At 44.4% G+C, this 18,911-nt stretch overlaps 1 protein-coding gene across 1 annotated transcript in view; it reads left to right on the plus strand.

Annotated features, from left to right (window-relative positions):
- The first annotated feature begins 7,897 nt into the window (after window positions 1–7,897).
- LOC147435345 (uncharacterized) overlaps window positions 7,898–18,911 on the plus strand; it is a 41,279-nt gene continuing 30,265 nt past the window's right edge. The window contains exons 1-3 of the mRNA XM_086487941.1: window positions 7,898–8,042; window positions 8,149–8,202; window positions 8,290–8,341. Of these exons, the coding sequence (XP_086344067.1) occupies window positions 7,975–8,042; window positions 8,149–8,202; window positions 8,290–8,341 (174 nt within the window). The 5' untranslated portion in view covers window positions 7,898–7,974. The remainder of the gene's footprint in view (window positions 8,043–8,148; window positions 8,203–8,289; window positions 8,342–18,911) is intronic.

Consider the following 18,911-nt stretch of genomic DNA (forward strand, 5'->3'; position numbering starts at 1 on the left):
AGAAGAGAGGTCCTTAAGTTGTCCATGAAAGGTTGGACCTGTTCATTGCAATAGGGTAAGTGGGATAGGGATCTATTATCTTGGTTGAGAAGGACTTAGTTCGAGGTACACCATTGGGAACTGTACTCTTAATAATGGAGTCTCTCGGGGCTTGTCTTTGACTTAACCATTATTGATCTGTTGATCTTGAGCTCAACAGGAACCATAATCAATCGAATAATGTTAGACCCTCTCCACTAGTCTTTGCAATCAACAAAATCTAAACCCCGGGTATGGCTGCTCGAGAACTAATTTTCAAAGGTAAAGAAGAGTAGAGACTAAGGTTTTGGAGGGTACCAAAGCACAAAGTAATCTATACCTAAGTTTAATTAGCATGGTTGACAATAACCAAGAAAGTAGAATGAACATTGATAACTTTGATTTTGCACATGAAGGTGCTAATGATGATGCCCCATGTTTATTAATTATCTTGTTACTAGGTTGCAACAAGCTATGGAAAACCCTACTTTGCAAGCCGAAGTTACTCAACAACTTCGTACATATGGGATTTCCCTACCTCTCCAAGATGAGAGAGAGCTCTCTCCCATAAGAGAGGAGGAATCCAAAGAACAAGAAAGAAGCAAATCCCTAAGTTCCTCTGAAGATGTGGCTCCATGAAGACGACGATCTAGACGGTCGCTAACTCCTCCCAAGAAGAAACGGTCAACCCGTAGTCCTTCTCCTCATCACTCCGAAAGGGAAGAGAGGAAACAAAGAAAGAAAAAGGCAAGAAAGAGGTCACCCTCTTCTCCTTCTTCTTCACATTCCTCCTCTTCCGATGAAAGCAATAGCTATTCTCCTAGAGAGTACAAGAGGAGAGGACATTGCAAATCTTACCCTACAAGGCGAAGGTCCCAAAATCTCAAGAAGCTCAAAGAGGGAGGAAAGAGTTTCTCTTTTCTTACCTATGATGGCACCTTTGGTGCTACCGACAAAGTATTGGCCTTCATCCAGCAATTTGATGTGGCCTTTGGAGACGAGGGATTCACGGAGTCCTCCAAGCTACCCCATGTAGCTATGCACTTCCAGAATTCTGCTCGTCAATGGTGGGCTAGCCTTTGTGGAAACGACGAAGCCCCAAAGACATGGAAAACTCTACGAGTTTCCATCATGAAGCAATTCCTTGCAAGTGATGCAAAGGACAAAGTGCTTACCGAATGGTGGAGCTTGAAGCTGCTCTCCAACGAGTCTATCCACAAATATGTGGACAAGTTTTGGGATTTACATCTCAAGGCTACTGTGTTTCAAAAGATAGACTTTGCCGAGAAAAAGCAACAACTTTGTGCGGGATTACCTGAAGAAATGGCGGAGTATGTCAACTCTCAATGGCTTGGTTCTATCACCAACAATAATCCACCACACTATGGTTGCTTCATGCATCAAATTCTAACAAGGGACTAGAAGGAATGCCAAGCCCATGGAAAGCAAAGACAAAAGTGATGCAAAGGGGAAAAATAATGCCCAAAATTCTTCCCAAGGCAATTCCAACAACAACAAGAACAACAACAATCGGTCCAAGGAGAAGGGAGTTTACAAAGGTAAAAATAAACTCTCTCCTGAAGAGCTAGAAGCTTTTCGTAAGGACCACAAATGTTTTAAGTGTGGGGAGCAAGGACATGGCTATCATTCTTGCCCCAAAAGAAATGCTCGCAATGAGACTCCTAGAGCTTCCACGATCAAAGCTCCAAAAGAGGATTCTCATTGCAAAGGATCACTCTCTCCTATTCTTGGGGAAAGGTAAGGGAGGATGCCTTTATCTTGTTTGACCCTGGCTCTACTCACAACTTCATATCAACGGAGCTGGCCACTAAGTTGGGCATTCAAGCTTTCGAGATGGGAGATATTGTAACTGCCGATGGAGCTTTCAAGGGACATCAAGCCTCCGTTACTCCCTTGATTGGGAAATTGAAGCTTCATGTCCAAAGCTACGTCGACAAAGAAGACTTTTTTATCTCTCCTCTCCAACATGAGGATGTTATCCTAGGGGCACCATGGTGCAACCGCATGGATGCCAACATGAAGTTCCCTAAAAGGAGAATCTACTTCACCTACAGGGAAAAGAGCATGTATATAGATGCTAGTGAGTCCGTTCATACTATAGCACTTGTAAATTCACCTGCTTTTGATAAGTCAATGAAAAGCTCAATTTTTGTGTACATGATTTTTGTCAAAGAGTCTCTTAATGATGTTAATTTTTTAACAAAGCAAAGTGTTAGGAATCAAGAAGAATTAGACTTGTCTAATTTTCTAAATAGATTCCAAGATGTGTTCATCGATGATATCCCTATGGACTTACCTCCAAAATGAGGGGATGATGACCATCAAATTGAGCTCCTACCAGGAAGCTCACCGCCTAACAAGCCTCCTTATCAAGTTTCCCAAGCTCAACAAGAGGAGATCATGAGGCAAGTACAAGAATTGATAGACAAAGGTATTGTGAGGCCTAGCTCCTCTCCCTTTTGTTCTCCAGTCCTTTTAGTGCAAAAGAAAGATGGTACATACCGTATGTGTGTGGACTATCGAGCACTAAACCATATCACTATCAAAAACAGATTTCCCGTACCTCGGGTAGAAGATCTGTTTAATAAGCTACAAGGCTCTACCTACTTCAGTAGGATTGACCTTAAGAGTGGCTATCATCAAATAAGGATAGTGGATGAAGATATCTTAAAGACCGCGTTTCGCACAACGTTTGGTCTTTATGAATATCTAGTCATGCTTTTTGGCTTGACTAATACACCAGCCACGTTCAATCGTTTAATGGAAAAGACCCTTAGACCCTATCACAAATTCATTGGAGTGTTCTTTGATGATATCATCATCTAGTCCAAGTCCTTGGAGGAACACAAGCAACATCTCCGGGTGATTTTTCAAGCTTTGAGGGAGAACAAACTTTTTATCAATCAAAAGAAGAGTGAATTTTTCCTTCAAGAGATTCAACACTTAGGTCATATTATCTCTCAAGATGCTATCCATATGGATCCATCAAAGTTGGAGTTACTAACAGCATGGCCTAACCCAAGGAATCTACATGAGCTAAGAAGCTTTATTGGTATGTGTGCATACTATAGAAGCTTCATAGCAAAGTTCTCTCAAATAGCAGGACCATTACATGACTTAACAACGAAGAACGTTAAGTACTCATGGACTGCTAAGGAGCAAAATGCTTTTGACAAGCTCAAAGAGAAGATTACCTCCCAACCAATCCTTATGCTTCCAGATCTCTCAAAGCCATTTGAGGTCCAATGTGATGCTTGTGGTGATTGCCCTGAGCCGTCTTGCTTCAAGAAGGGCATGCCATATCATATGAGAGCCGAAGGTTCAATACGGATGAATGGGTCTTGGGCATATATGAAAAAGATCTTTTAGCTATTCTACATGCCCTAGACACATGGAAGCACTATCTTTTGGGAACTCCATTTATTTTGCGAACGGACCACCAAAGTCTCAAGTATTTCATGACGCAAACCAAGCTCTCTGACCAAAAAATGAGGTGGGCAAATTTTCTTTTGCAATTTAATTTTCATATTGCTCGCATTGCTGGTGAGCACAATAATGTGGTCGATGCACTTTCATAACGACCAAAAGTCAATGCGGTGTCTATAGCAACTCACAATGATCTATCTTCTATGATAGATGAATATGCTACTGACCCTGACTTTAAAGACATAATGTTAGCCCTTGCTTTGGGGAAGAAAGGGGAACCATTCACCTTGCATGATGGTTATCATCTCCGGAAATATGCTATGTGCTACCCACTCCCTTCGTGAGAAAGTGATGTATGAATCCATGCTCCTCCCTATGCGAGGCATTCAACCTACTCTTTGAGGAGTAGAGACGTACTTCTATTGGCCTACCATGAAAGTGAACATACAAGAGTCTGTTTCAAAATGTGTGGTATGCCAAAAGACCAAGTATGATAGAGGGAAGCAACCTGGACTACTTCAGTCATTGCCAATCCCTAATTCACCATGGGAGAGTATATCCATGGATTTTATCTTTGGATTACCCAAGTCTATCAATGGGGATACGGGAATATGGACAATAGTTGACAAGGTTAGCAAGCAAGCACACTATATTCCTATAAAAAAGACTATTAAGGCACACCAAATGGCAACTCTCTTCATATCTCAGATTTTCAAACACCATGGATTGCCAACATCCATCGTGTCAGATAGAGATCCGTATTTTTTGGAAAGGTCTCTTTGAAAACCTAAGTACAAGATTGAATTTCTCTTCGGCCTATCACCCACAAACGGATGGCCAAAGTGAGATAGCCAACCTTATGATTCTTGATCTACTAAAGACTTATGTTATAGAAGTAGATCAACGCTCACAATGGGAGAAGTACTTACCCCTTATAGAGTATGCGTACAATAATATTGTCCATACTACTACGGGAGAGGCACCTTTTGAGATCATAGAGGGAAGACCTAAAAGTCCCTTGCTACTTAAAGTACATCTTCGCTGCTGATGAGTATAGCCGTGACCTCCAAGAATCTTTCCCCAAAAGATTAAGGAGGCTATATTCATCTCTCAACAAAGACAAAAAGCTGTTTTTGCTGACAAGCACAGAAGGGCCTTAACGTTCTTAATCTTTCCAAAAAATTAAGGCGGCTATATCCATCCCTCAACAAAGACAAAAATCTGCTGCTGACAAGCACAGAAGGGCCTTAACATTCAAGGAAAATGATTGGGTCTTACTTAAGTTTCCTAAGGCTCAATTGAGGCAAACGACGGGCAAAAATCCTACGGGCCATCAAAAGCATTATGCTAAACTAGCAAAGAGATATCATGGTCCTTTTCAAATCTTGAAGCCAATCAATGACATGGCTTATCAACTCAAGTTTCCCAACCATGGGCTCATACACAATGCTTTTATTTGAGCCTACTTAAGCCCTACAAAGGATAGCCACCAAGAGAACTGATTATTGAAGACCCTCCAGAAATCGAAGACCAAGAAGAGGTGCTACAACCCGAACCTATCCTTCGGCATGAAGACAAGGTACTACGGCATGGTAAGATTATCCGATGGTATCTTATTAAGTTCAAAAATTATCCTTTTGAAGATGCTAGATGGATGCAAGAAATACAGCTTAAGGATAGTATGAACCTTGTCAATGCTTACAATGCTACATTAAAGCAAGCAAATGTACATGTTTCTTTTAAAAGATCAATGTTTTTGTTTTATAAGACTAATTCTCTTTTTATTGTATACAAATTTAAATAGTATGCATGCTTAGAATCATGTTTGTGATGACGACGTCTCTCAAACACCAACTAGAATTTGTCGCTCTATTTTGGGAGAATGAAATGGACTAAAGAGCAAACATGCTTGCGGCATCTACGTCTCCCAAGCACCAAATGGATTAGTCATCCATCTTGGAATGATGTCATAGGCTAAAAAGGGATCCTCTACCCTCTAAGAAACATCGACTAATGACTAAGGCTTTATCTCTTCTACCCCATAGTCGAGGATGACTATGGTTTCAAGAGAGAGGTAATGTCATAAAATCTAATATCTAACCAACCCAAATGATTTTCTCATATTAAATTGATCATTTAATATGGGAGAATGAATGGGAACAAGGGTTAGAATATAGACATATGCTTATGGATCTATCTCAACACGGGGTCAGGGTTAAAGGGTCCAAATGTGAGAGGGTCTGTCAAAGAGCAAGGCTACCTAATGGAGCTTAAAGACCTTAGGGTTAGCTTCATTAAAGACCTCCAATGGTTAGTGTTAAAAGTCCTTTGACCTTAGACAAGCTAGGGTTGTGCTTGAGGTGGGAACCCGGCCCAAGCTTGAGATGCTTGTCGTGCTTGCTAACTAAGGTGCTTGAGGTGCTTAATGACTAAGGTGCTAAGGTGCTCCATGACTAAGGTACTTAAGGGGTTCAAGGTGTTCCCAAAAGTCAATAAGATCCCTACTCAAGGGGGGGAGAGTCCTCATTGTAGGAGCTAGAGAGAGAACACACACACACCGTCACACCAAAGTCAAGCCTTGCCTAATGAAGTAACAATGACACTTGTCAAGTTCCTCTTCATGTTTTCCTCATGGTGTATCTAAAGCCTATTGGTTGGCCTCTCAAGGGGTCCAATGATGATTAAGCTAATTTATTTAATTGATTTTTATCAAGTCCTCTCTCTCAAAAGGGAAAGGGGGACACTTGTCCCAAGGCTAACATGGTTACTTGATATGCACCCTGCATGTGATTGGCTATGGTTGTAAGGGTCCAATCATCTTCTAGCATGAGCTACAAGGGGGGGTCGACCAAGGAAGCTAGGGGCTAGCTTGGGGGGTATACTCTCCCCTAGACACACACACTCTCTCTCTCTCTCTCTCTCTCTCTCTCTCTCTCTCTCTCTCTCATTGTGGGAAGTGCAAAGTGCAAGAGCTCCATCTCCTTCTCCAAGCTTGTTGAGAAGTTGAGTGGCTACACCAACACTCTTGGCTATGGAATGCAAATCCAACCAAGAGCCATGCTTCAATGCTTAAGCTTGCCATCTTCTTCCTCTTCATTACTATGCTATGCTAAGCAACAAGAGTGATGATAAGTGAGGAACTATTTCTTTCTCCTATGAATGTCTCTTCTTCCTCTTCCCTACCCTCATTCCCCGCTAGCTCTCTCCACCTTTGAAGGTGTTTGAGGCCTTGGGACTGAGGCCGGGGATGGTTAATGCTTTTACAAAGTTTATATTATACTTGTGATGCATTAAGTTTTCCATTTTCATTGCATCACCTAGGTCACCAGGAACACAAAGATTGTATTGTACCAAGTCTCTCTTGATGGGAAAATCTATAATACAAAAGCCTATTGGAGGGGGGACCGGCTCCACATAAATCCGGTCCTCAAATGTTGTTAAGTTCTCTAGCTCTCTCTCTTGCAAAAGTATTGTTCATGCCAAGTTAATTAAGTATAATGGTTATGTTGCTTCCGCTAATTAAGTTCACCCTCTATGTTCTCAAAGTAGTCTTATGAAAATGCTTACTCAAATTCTCTTAATTACGCTATTCTCAAAGTTCATACACCATTTCCATTACAAGGAGACCTTCAACAAGGAATATCTCCTCGCATGCATGCTCAGTTATCTCCACTTTAGAAGGCTTTTTGCCTTTTGAATTTCGACTAGCTATCTAATATTTTTTTTTCATTTTTTATCCACTCTAGAAGGCTTTTTGCCTTTTCACTTTTTTGCTAGCTATCTAATAAGAGGATTTTTTCATTTTTCACAAATTGGTACCCCCTACTGGCTCCCCAAAAAATGAAATCATCTATTACTGCCCAAAATTCCTTCTCTCTACCTACCCTGCTTTGCCATTTCTTGCGTCGCTTCCCCTCACAGCACCTGAGAAGACCTACAAGAAGTTATTTCCTGCACCTCCCCTGCTTTGCCATTTCTTGCACCTCCCCTGCTTTGCCTCCTGCACCTCCCCTGCTTTGCCATTTCTTGCGTCGCTTCCCCTCACAGCACCTGAGAAGACCTACAAGAAGTTATTTCCCTTGTCTTTCTTGGCTCTCCCGTCCTCTCTCTCTGCCCCCCTTCTCGTTCTGCCTTTGCCTTGTGTAGATGGAGACAGAGGCGCCCTACGCCAGCAATACCTTGTCGCATGCCTTGGGTAGATTGAGACAAAGAGAGGCGCCCTACTGCGTGCGGACAGAGGCATCAAACCAACGCCCTGAGGGATTGGGGCCTTGCCTCGTGCAAACGAGGACGAGGACAATAGAGAGAGAGAGAGGTTGCCCACTTTGTCAGGTTGAGAGAGAGAGAGAGAGAGAGAGAGAGAGAGAGAGAGACCGTTTCCACGTGGCCCCTGGTCTTCCCCTCTTAACCTTTCCCTTTTCCATTTCAAACTAGGTAATATCCGGTTTTTCTCCAGCCGGTACCCCCTATTTTTTCTTTAGTTACGCATACGTCAGCGTGGGGCTGGCGATGGAGATGGCAAGCACTCGGCCCTCCCCAGGCAAGCAGCTTGTTTTCGACTGTCGCTACGGCTGGATGTAAGCGCGGGCACACGCACGCTGAGAGAGAGAGAGAGAGAGAGAGAGAGAGAGAGAGTGTCTCATTCTTAGAATATTTTGTTCTGAAGCATTGTGTAACTGCTAGATATGACGAGTGGCGAGAACCTGCTACAATCGCGCATCATGGTGGCAGAGGAATGTAATGATATCTCTTTTTTGGACGCCAGTTCTTGGAGTATCCCCTTCAGTACTTATGATGGCCTTGGCTCTGTGTCATATATTGCAGGTTCTCAATCGTCCCAATCACTGTAGCTGCCTTGAGGAAGACAGTCAGCACGGTATGTGAAGTCCACCTTTATATTACTTTCCAGTCTTAAACATAAGCTGGGGCTGCTCAAAGCTTCTTGAAGGTGGAGAGAGAGAGAGAGAGAGAGAGAGAGAGAGAGAGAGAGAGAGAGCATCTTTATCCATTGACGTATCCTGTGGATTTTTTTGGGATTTTCCTCCATGATCTTATTGTATGTTATCAGGGTTTTTCCCATATCTCTTGTATATAGACCTATGGTCGATTTTATGTAATGCAAAGGCTCACAAGGCCCACTTCGAGAGATAGATAGATAGATAGATAGATTGTATTATCGTCCACGGAGGTAAAATATGACCCATGGGACCGGATGCAAAACTTCACAACGGCATGCTTATACGTGAAGACATGAGATACATATCAGTTAATGACTGAGGGAGGGAACAAAATCTAAGGGGGAGCAGTTGAGGGGAGAGCCCCTTTTCAAGTTCGAAACTCCTGGATGATAGTTTTACCGCCTCGGTAGACTGCCCATTGCCCTTGCTTGCGGGCTTCGGACATCTTCTTGAGCTCGTCCTTTTTGATTTTGAGCTGATTTTTGGTCAGCTCCTCTGTAATCCAAAGCTTTGTTCCTTTGAGGAGGATGTAGAAGCTTCACCCGTTCCTTTTTATCCTTGAAAGTAAGGACACAATGCTCAAGGCGCACATGTCGTCGTGTATCATCGATTCAAGCGACGCTCTGTGGCTTGATGTTGATGGCTTGATGTTGATAGGTTCGAGAATGTTGTTGTGTGGGGAGCCCACCAATGTGTACCTTGAGGGCATTCTTTTCTCGAAGTCTTCGTTCGCAGAGCTCCTTTGTTACACAAGTCTGTACTTTGGCGATGGTTGTTGAGTGAGCTTGGCTAACCTTTGCCTCAACCTCCTTTACCTTGTTGGTGGCGAGGTCAACCATAGTATTGAAGCGTTCTTTTAACTTGCTGAGGCGAGATTTGAGCTCAAGGTTCTCTTCCAAGACTCGATCGAGAGCTGCTTGAAGCTTAGTAATCCGATCGAGTTTGCAGGGTCTGCTACCACAGCTGGAAAACTCGGTCGTGTTGTGGTAGGGATCTTTGGGGTAGTCATCCCTATGCTTGGGAAGGTCAGCAGATCCGAGGAGAGCGTAATGCAAGAACCCTTGATAGGTTGTGGAAGACAATGAGACCAGGAAAGTGCAAAGTCCAAAGAAAACCTTCGGATTTGCTCAATGCAAGATCAAGGACCTCTGACAGATGTTGTGTAAACTTCTTTGCGTAGGGTCCTGACGACCTGCCGTGGACATACCTATAGAGGCCACGACCTTTTGTTGAAAGCAGCGCCACGACTTGCACGCCTACAGAGGCCCTAGGGTTGCCAAAAGCTGAGCCACGACCTGCACGCCTACACCATGGGGCGCTGTTGAAAGCCTGCTGCAGAGGTGGAGCGAGGCCACGACTTGCTGATTTGTCTGTAGGCTTGTGTAGGGCAGGGCTGGATCTAGACACCCTCCCACAGGGCTGCCCTTCGCCCAGGGGAGGACAACCTGAGAGAGCTCGCGAACCCTAACGTAGAGAGAGAGAGAGAGAGAGAGAGAGAGAGAGAGAGAGAGAGAGAGAGAGAGAGAGAGTCTCTATGTGCTCAAGTGTGTGTGGATTGCTTGTTAGGGGGAGTATGTTTGTGCGCTTGCCTGACTACGGTTGCATGCTTGTTTTGTTGTTTTTTTCCCTTGTATGTGGGGTATTCTAGGTGGTAGAATTGTGGGGTCTGTGGTTTGGGGGTTTAGCTACTCTCTTTTGTGGTTTTGTCATACAAATTGGAGTGCAAAGTTTGGTACGACGACTTGGTGCTCTTCATCGACTTGTCCTGCTGTATTTTTTTCTATAATTGTTGGTGTTGGGTGGACTCTGGTATGCAATAGACCAGGTGCATGTCCCGGTGCATGAGTTGTAGTTGGCTTTGATAGGCAAAGGGGGATTCTTCTATCTCTAGTACCATGTAAGGTGCAGCGGAATGAATGTTGTATTTTCTCAAGATTAGTGATCTATATTTGCTCAAGGTTCCTTTTAGCTCTTAGGGAAGGAGAGAGCCTTCCGTCTTTATGGAGAGTGCTATGATCACAAACAAAGTGAGTGGATATTGTGCGTGCAAGTGTATGAGACTGGGAGAAGGAGAGAGAAGAGATACGACACCGGAGAGGTTGTAAAACCCTCCTCCGAGGCCCCACTTGTCGGCGAGAGTGGTCTACTTTTGATTGCACAAAGTGGTACAATGCGTATGCAATGGACTGATGCAACTTGGACTATGCCGATGACGACGACGGTGATGACGACGACGACTTGGTGGCTGAAATCTGAGATCTTCTAATCGCTGAATTTCGGGACTGTTTCGGTGGCTGAAAATGATTGTTTTGGCTGCGTTTTCTTGGGTTAGAGATGGGGGAACTTCTGCAACCAATCTGGGATGTATCAGCTAAAGGCTGAAAATGCTGTGTATTTGCGGCAGGTTGGGGCTTAAAGTCAAAACGCTGCAGCAAGGCAAAAAAGCCAGTAAAAACGCTAGCTTGGCTTGGGGTTTCCGGCGATGGCCACTGCAAAACGCTAGGGCATATGGTATTGCTGCTAGTGATTCTGCAACTGCTAGGCTTGGAAGACTTGTGGCGAGGATACCAACTGAAAACACTGGGCTGAGGTGTGGCGAGTGTGGGGGATCCAAAAACGCTAGGGGGTCTAAGGGGGTACTGCTGAGAAGTTGCCTGTTAGCGGGAAGCTCCTGCTGCCTCTTCTGCCAGAAAGTGCTAACTTGGGTTTGCTTATATATTAACTTAGCAAAACTGCGCTACCTACTTTTGTTGGAAAGTCACTTAAAAATAATAAGTGAAAATAACCAAAAATAGGGAAAATAGGCTAAATGCACTGGAAAATTCCCTTGACTGAATCTGATGGATTTTGAAGGGAATACTGATGATCATGCTGTGTGCAACCGGAGGATACGCATCTATGCTAAGTGACTGGGCATGCACGGTCTACGAATAGACTCACAAGAGTGCCAGATCATTGCTAATCTAAATTGACTGGACTGACTGAACCCTGCTGTGGTGTAGCTTGTCCACGGACACATAGGGTTGGGATGTGTCACGTGACATCCCCTCCTTTTCAAAGTGAGGTACTGGTACCGAACTGTATGGCGTCGAGGGAGATCGCCAATAGCATCTGGAATCCTGGAAGGGACTCTTCGCCGGCCCACTCTGATGTGTGGGTCGTGCGGTACTTGAACTTCATAAAGGTCTGCAACGCTTGCTTCTTTGGGTCGCGCCGAAAGCGACAGTTTCCTGTGGCTCCTTCGATGCTTCAACTGCGTCTAGAGTCCTGCTTCCTCCATCTTCAAGAATCTCCATGGCTGAAAATTCCTGAAACCATCTCCAACACAAAACCATGAACATACCCATTCTATGTAAAGTGAAGGAAAAAAATCTTGTCTTCTCTAAAGATTGTGTATGCAATGTAGATGGACATAGAGACGGATTGACAACCCGTTCATCAAACACATGCAAACAATGAGGTCGAATCCTTTCTGTTTGATCGAAATCAATCAACTGTGGCAAATCACAATGGAAATGCCCATGCTTGGTGCTCATACTATTATGTGCTCTTTCGGAAACTGTGTCATGCCAAGGAAGAGACATGGAATGTGAATTCCTTGAATGCATACCTTTTAGCTTTTCCTGAAAAAACCACATACATTCGTGCTCATCCATGAGAGAAACGTGCTCAACATACAATATGTCATGCCTAGGAAAAGGGACCACATAACGATGCTGACTAAAATACAGGAAATGATCACGAATGAAACATTCGAACAATGCGTGCGTATCAATCATGCGAACACATAATACTTCCTGTGATGGTTCCTTGGACCTAGGCTCGAGAGCCAAGATCGGTTCTCCTTGAATTATCGAATCGTCTTGTGGGGGTTCTTTGGACCTCGACTTGAAAGCCAAAATCGGTTCTTTGTGATTGATCGAATCTACAACGAGGTTAGCTTCGCTAGAGAAAGCATCAACTAACACATCATCCTTGTGAACAATCACATCATCTTCATGCAACTCATCATGCTTGTGAGAAATCACATCTTGATCATGCAAATCATCATGCTTGTCATTGTCATCCAAATCATCATGCAAATCATTATCCTTCCAATCATCATGCTTCTCATAATCATGCAAATCCTGTGTATCATGCTTTGGAGAAGAAGAGACTGAGAGAGTCTCCTTCTCCTGAATCCTTGCAATCTTGTCCTGCATATTAGCAATGAGAGATGGAGAATGAGCAATGTCTTCTCCATGAAAGACAATAGGAGAATCACTTTTGGCATTGAGAGTTAAAGTGTTAGCCTCAAAATCAATGAGAGCGTTAGTCTCACGAAACCATCGAATGCCCAAAATCATATCACATCCTGAGAAAGGAGAAACAACAAATCTTCTAGTGAAGGCAGTCTGTTGAATTGCAATCAACACATCAAGGCACTCCTCCGTGATGAGAGCGTCCATACCGGGACGAAAGCCAGAGACCTCGATAGGAGATCTCAGACTAACTTCGAGGCGGACTCTCTCAACAAGAGAGGAACTGATCACATCATGCATACTACTTGGGTCAAACAATATGACAAAACGGTGCCTCGACGTACGACCATAACATTTAATGAGAGATTCATCAATGGGAGGGTCCTGAGAAACTTGGGGCACACTCGTGTTATCATTCATTGCATTGACAGATGTAGTGGGTGCTATGGGTTCTTTAGATTCATTCGATTCAAGCTTAGGACATGTTCTTTTTATGTGATCCTTAATGTGACAATGAAAACAACGACCTTCCTTAGAATAAGTGCTTTGTTCTTCCGACGTGATGTAACCTCCTACACTTCCTTGTGCTACCTTTTCATCTGGAGTAAGCTTAGGTTTAGCAATTATGTTAGCCTTACCGTTGGATTCATTGGAAAAATTCTTTGATGAGATACTGTTGGAAGATTGGTTAGAAGAGTTTTCATTTTTACCATTCTTACCGTTCTTACCGTTCTAAGGGTTCTGAGACGTTTGCGAGGTACTTGTGGAAGTCTTGTTCTCCTTAGGCTTTCCCTTGTTGTGGTTCATCTCCCTAGCGAGAGTAATCGCTACCGCCTTGTTGAGATCGATTGGATCGAGTACCTCGACATCGTACTTCATATACTCGTCCAATCCAAAGAGAAAAGCCTCTTTGCGCTCATCATCCGATTTGCGTAATTGGGTACCTAGCTGCAAAACACGATTTGAAAAAGACATAACCGGCATACCATTTTGCTTGAGAGAGCGCCAATCGTCCTTCAACCGTGCAAGGTACTGAGGTGGCACAAACCGCGCCTTGAGCTTGTCTTGGAAATCAGCCCAACTAAAAGAGAGGGGCGTGAAATTGTCGGCCGCCTCTAGGTGCGCGGCTAGCTGTGCCTCTTGCCAAGCGTGGTACCAATTGATGGCATCACCGGGAAGGTACATAGCTGCCGTCAAAACTTTGCTATTTCTTGTTTTCTTAGTTGTCGCAAAATAAGCATTAAATTGATGCAACTAAGAATGAATAACCGAAGCATCCATCTTACCGTCATACTTACTGAAAGTCAACTTTTTTGTGATTGGATGGTTGGAATCCGCATCGTGGCTTGCGCCACTTGATGAACTCTCACGATCTTTGGGTGGTTCGGTTTTCGAGGCTAGTGCTGGTCGAAGCAATTCTTGAGTGCGTAGCTCTCGTTGAGCTTCACGCTCGGTCTCCAAGGCCAATCTTTGAGCGGTACGATCGGCCTCCAAGGCCGCGTTTCTTGCCGCCTCTTCCGCCTTTCTGAGTTGTTTCCGTTCTTTGCGTTCGTTGCGCTCGCGTTCTAAAGCAAGTCGGTTGTCTTCTTGTTTTGCGGCAAGTTTTGCGTTTCTTTCGTCGCGCTCACGGTCTTGAGCAAGGCGATTTGCTTCTTGTCTATCCATCATGGCCATCATCTGCTTGACCATTGCCTCCATAGGGTTTGGTGCACTTGGTGGCGTAGATGGCGAAGGGGGAGGGTTGAAGAAATCATCTCCGGGTGGGGACGAGTCTTTATCGCCTCTCTCATGCTCATCACCCGTATGCGAAGTATCCATTCCGCTTTGGGTGACGACCATGCACTATGATCTTGGGTTCTTAAGCTCGCGAGGAACTTGGGTTCTTGAGGGTCTTGAGGTTCTTGAGGTCCTTGATTCGTGAAAATCTTGGGTTCTTGAGGTTCTTGATTCTTGAGGGTCTTGGGTTCTTGAAGTTCTTGAGGTTTTCTTTCCCTTGCAAATCGCGTTGGAGAAGGATCTTCTCTTCACGCGAGTTCTACTCCTTTCTGCGTGCGCACCCCTTGGCGTCCTTGCGCTCACACCAAGGTTGCTTTTTCCCACCTCATGTCGATTGGCCGGCCGCTAAGTGCACGGTCCGCTTTCAATGAGACACAAGGGGAGGCTGGACAAGCCCTTCTTTCTTGGAATTCCTGTCACTCTTAAAAAAAACACGATTAGGAATCGACACGCCCAAGTGAACTTGGGTTCGTGCGACCGCAACAAGCAAAAAAAAATCTTGTGGTTCTTTCCTTGAGTAATGCAGAATACTTCCAAAGCTCTGATACCAATGTAAGGTGCAACGGAATGAATGTTGTATTTTCTCAAGATTAGTGATCTATATTTGCTCAAGGTTCCTTTTAGCTCTTAGAGAAGGAGAGAGCCTTCCGTCTTTATGGAGAGTGCTATGATCACGAACAAAGTGAGTGGATATTGTGCGTGCAAGTGTAGCAGGTTGGGGCTGAAAGTCAAAACGCTGCAGCAAGGCAAAAACGCCAGCAAAAACGCTAGCTTGGTTTGGGGTTTCTGACGATGGCCACTGCAAAACGCTAGGGCATATGGTACTGCTGCTAGCGATTCTGCAACTGCCAGGCTTGGAAGACTTCTGGCGAGGATACCAACTGAAAACGTTGGGCTGAGGTGTGGCGAGTGTGGGGGATCTAAAAACGCTAGGGGGTCTGAGGGGGTACTGCTGAGAAGTTGCCTGTTGAGCGAGAAGCTCCTGCTGCCTCTTTTGCGAGAAAGTGCTAACTTGGGTTTGCTTATATATTAACTTAGCAAAATTGCCCTACCTACTTTTGTTGGAAAGTCACTTAAAAATAATTTAGTGAAAATAACCAAAAATAGGGAAAATAGGCTAAATGCACTGGAAAATTCCCTTGACTGAATCTGATGGGTTCTGAAGGGAATACTGATGATCATGCTGTGTGCAACCGGAGGATATGCATCCATGCTAAGTGACTGGGCATGCACGGTCTACGAATAGACTCACAAAAGTGCCAGATCATTGCTAATCTAAACTGACTGGACTGACTGAACCTTGCTGTGGTCTAGCTTGTCCACGGACACATAGGGTTGGGATGTGTCACGTGACATACCACTTCTTGTATGATTATCTAATTTCAGAGGAAGGGGATTAGTGGTAGAGCATGTGGTGCCAGATGCTTAGCTGACAATGATAACAGTTTTGTTGGAGTGTGGATTACTCCTACCTTCATGTTCTCTCTTAATCGATGGTATTACGACCCTACAGATTTGGTCATTCCTATGCCCTTTTGTGACCCTGTTAGCACGAGTTGTGGGATAGGTTTGCAATCTCTCATGGGCGGTATTCTTGATGTTTGATAATAGGTTTGTTGAGATCCTTTAAATGGCAGGTTTGCACAATGTCAATTGTTGGTGGGGACATCTAGTTCCTACTTTTGTAGTCAACAGCATTTGGATGTTTCTCTCGTACGTTCCTTTGGAGAGATCCAACCTTGGAGCAGCCCATTTTGATCTTTGTGGGCATGTTGCAGATCCCCTAGGTGTAACAGGGACGGGCACCGCGTGCCAACGGGAAAGAACGGACTAAACAACTTTAAGCACTTAAAATAACAATTGAACAAAAAGAGAGACACAACATGAGGCGGAGTTCCACCCCAAGAGAGCACTGGCCCAAAACGCCGGCGCCCTTTTCGGTATTTCTTTATATTGATTGAACTCAATACAATGCCGGTACTCACGCTCTGCGCCTTCACCCAGAAGAGTGCCAGAGATTTAGCGCTTCACATATTCAAAGGCCCTTGGCCTATGAAAAGCAGTTACATGAAAAGCTTCAAACTCAAAAGCATCTGGTCCCAAAAACACTAGCGCCAAAAGCTGCCATCACGTTCTGCGGAAATCCGTAGAATCATCAACGTCAGCATGTCAGCGCAAAATCTGGGAGTTGTACAGGTTGCCACGTAGTAGTCCAACGTAAATTTCGAGGATTCCGTATTGTTGCCACATCATCAGCTGCCACGCATTCTTCTGAGTATGTTTCTGCTTTATATCTTTATGTCACCTGGGCCCTTCAGACGGGGTTCTATACGTTGGTAATACTTCTGCTGCTACTTATATCTTTATGTCACCTGGGCCCTTCAGACGGGGTTCCATACGTTGGTAAGACTTCTGCTGCTACTTCCGCTTCTTATGTTGCTGTCACAAGTGATGACGTGGCATGACCATCTGACAGAGAAATGGCCAAGTGGACAAGAGAAACTGAACGGACTAACTTGAAGAACTTATGAAGCACCGGCTGTGGGGCTCGAAACCCTAAAAGACAGAAGCTTGAACCCTGAAAGGGATTTTCGAAAAATGCGTTGACATGTTGACGTGGCAGGGCTGTATGGAATTTCCGCGATTTACGTTGCAAGTGCCACATCGTAGGCTGTATGGATTTCTGCAAATTACGTTGGCTGCTTTTGAGAATCTCCAACGCTAGTTTTTGGGGACCTTAGCTTTTGGGTGAAAATGCTTTTGAATTGATTGCTTTTGGGGCTCTGCCTTTGGGCATCCCATGTACTATTTATAAGAGCCCTTTGGGCCTCACTTTGCAGAGTCTGAGAGTAGAGGTCCTTGGCGAGTTGTACTTTGCAATGATTAATGATAAAGAAATACCGAAAGGGGCGCCAGACTTTGGGGCCGATACCTCTGGGCACGGAACTACGCCTGGCCGTGTCGATTCTCTCTTGAATAAGAGGTCTTGAGTTCAACTCTCCTCGTTGGCTAGATCTTTAAGGTCTCTTGGGATAGTTTCCTACGACGTTAAAACTCTCTTCTTCTTCTTCTTCTCTCTCTATGTATTAAAGTTCAGTGATTTTGAAGTGTCTGTTCGTGTGTTGCTATTGGTTTCTCGCTTGGAGTGTCCAAGCTTGTTTCAGTGGTATCATAGCTCAGAAAGATTCTTCATTAATGGAGGGTCCGATCCTTTTTGGAGCACACGCAGGTTTTGAGAGAGAATCTTCGTGCCCCGACCCCGGACTTATTAGCCACTCCCACCCTACTTCATCGCGCATCGGACGCGCTCCCATCTTCATCGCTTTGTCTTACAGGGCATAAGCCATGGGTTTTCGTGGAGAATCTGACAGAGATAACACCTCTTGGTGGGCAGGCAAAGAAAAGTTGAAATCCGGCGCGGGAATTGAAGAAAAGAATGAAGATTTAGACAAATTCTTGGCGGAAAAGTTTGTCAGAGCGGAGTACAAATGTCAATTGCAGGTTGAGACGTGTGTGAAATCAAGTACTCTAGAGATCCGAGATTTGCGAAATACCTGAAGAATTTTCCCGATTGATGAGATTTACTCGAGATGGCCAGCTGAAGAACAAACGAGTGAAAAGAAAAGGCGGAATTTGTACTCGTAGAAAGAGCTGGACAGAACTCTTGAAAAGAAGATGAACGAGAGGACCACCAACAGATAAGAGCAGCAGCCGAGCGCGGAAGAAAAGGAAAGAGGAAAGTAGGACTAGTACCAAATCTTGTGGGGACCGCCAACCCTGACCAACTGAACGAAAGTACTCAACTTTGCAAAGCATGGGGCAAAGTGCTAGACCAGGAAGCCTTAAAGGAAATGGGGCCACCGGCCGAGGCTGTTCTAGAGGCACTCGGACGGGATGTTGCCATTACACCTGTCATTGGCAAATTATGTTTGCATTGTCAGGGGTATTTAGGGCACGAGGACTTTTACATCATGCCTTTGGAAGGGTGTGACGTCCTCCGAGGAATTCCTTGGTTTCCCAAGAACAATACCGTGGTCGATTATAGAGCAAGGAAGGACATCTTGAAGAATGAGAAAAGCAAAGAGATTGTACTTGATGTAAAACTGAAAGGCGAGTCCGTCCCACTTGATGAAATCGAGTCTTTTTGTTTATTCGATATTCTTGAAAGAATTGAGAGATGATTAAAGGTTGAATATGTCAGATCTCAAAAAAAGAATGACAAGATTTTCTGCAAGCTAAGGCTGATTGTTTCTCTGAGGGCTTACCAAGCGAGTTGCCTCCTTCACGTCGTGAAGATCACACGATTGATTTGATTCCCGGTAGTACACCACCAAACCGGCCACCTTACAAAGTTAGCCGAGCCCAAAATGAAGAAATAATGAACCAGAAGAGATTCCCCATTCCGAGGATTGATGATAAACTCGAGAGGCTTAAGGGTTCTACTTGCTTAAGCCAAATTGATCCGAAGAGT

This window comes from Adiantum capillus-veneris, chromosome 18 (genome assembly GCF_014529385.1).
Source record: "Adiantum capillus-veneris isolate H3 chromosome 18, ASM1452938v2, whole genome shotgun sequence".
Lineage (NCBI taxonomy): Eukaryota > Viridiplantae > Streptophyta > Polypodiopsida > Polypodiales > Pteridaceae > Adiantum > Adiantum capillus-veneris.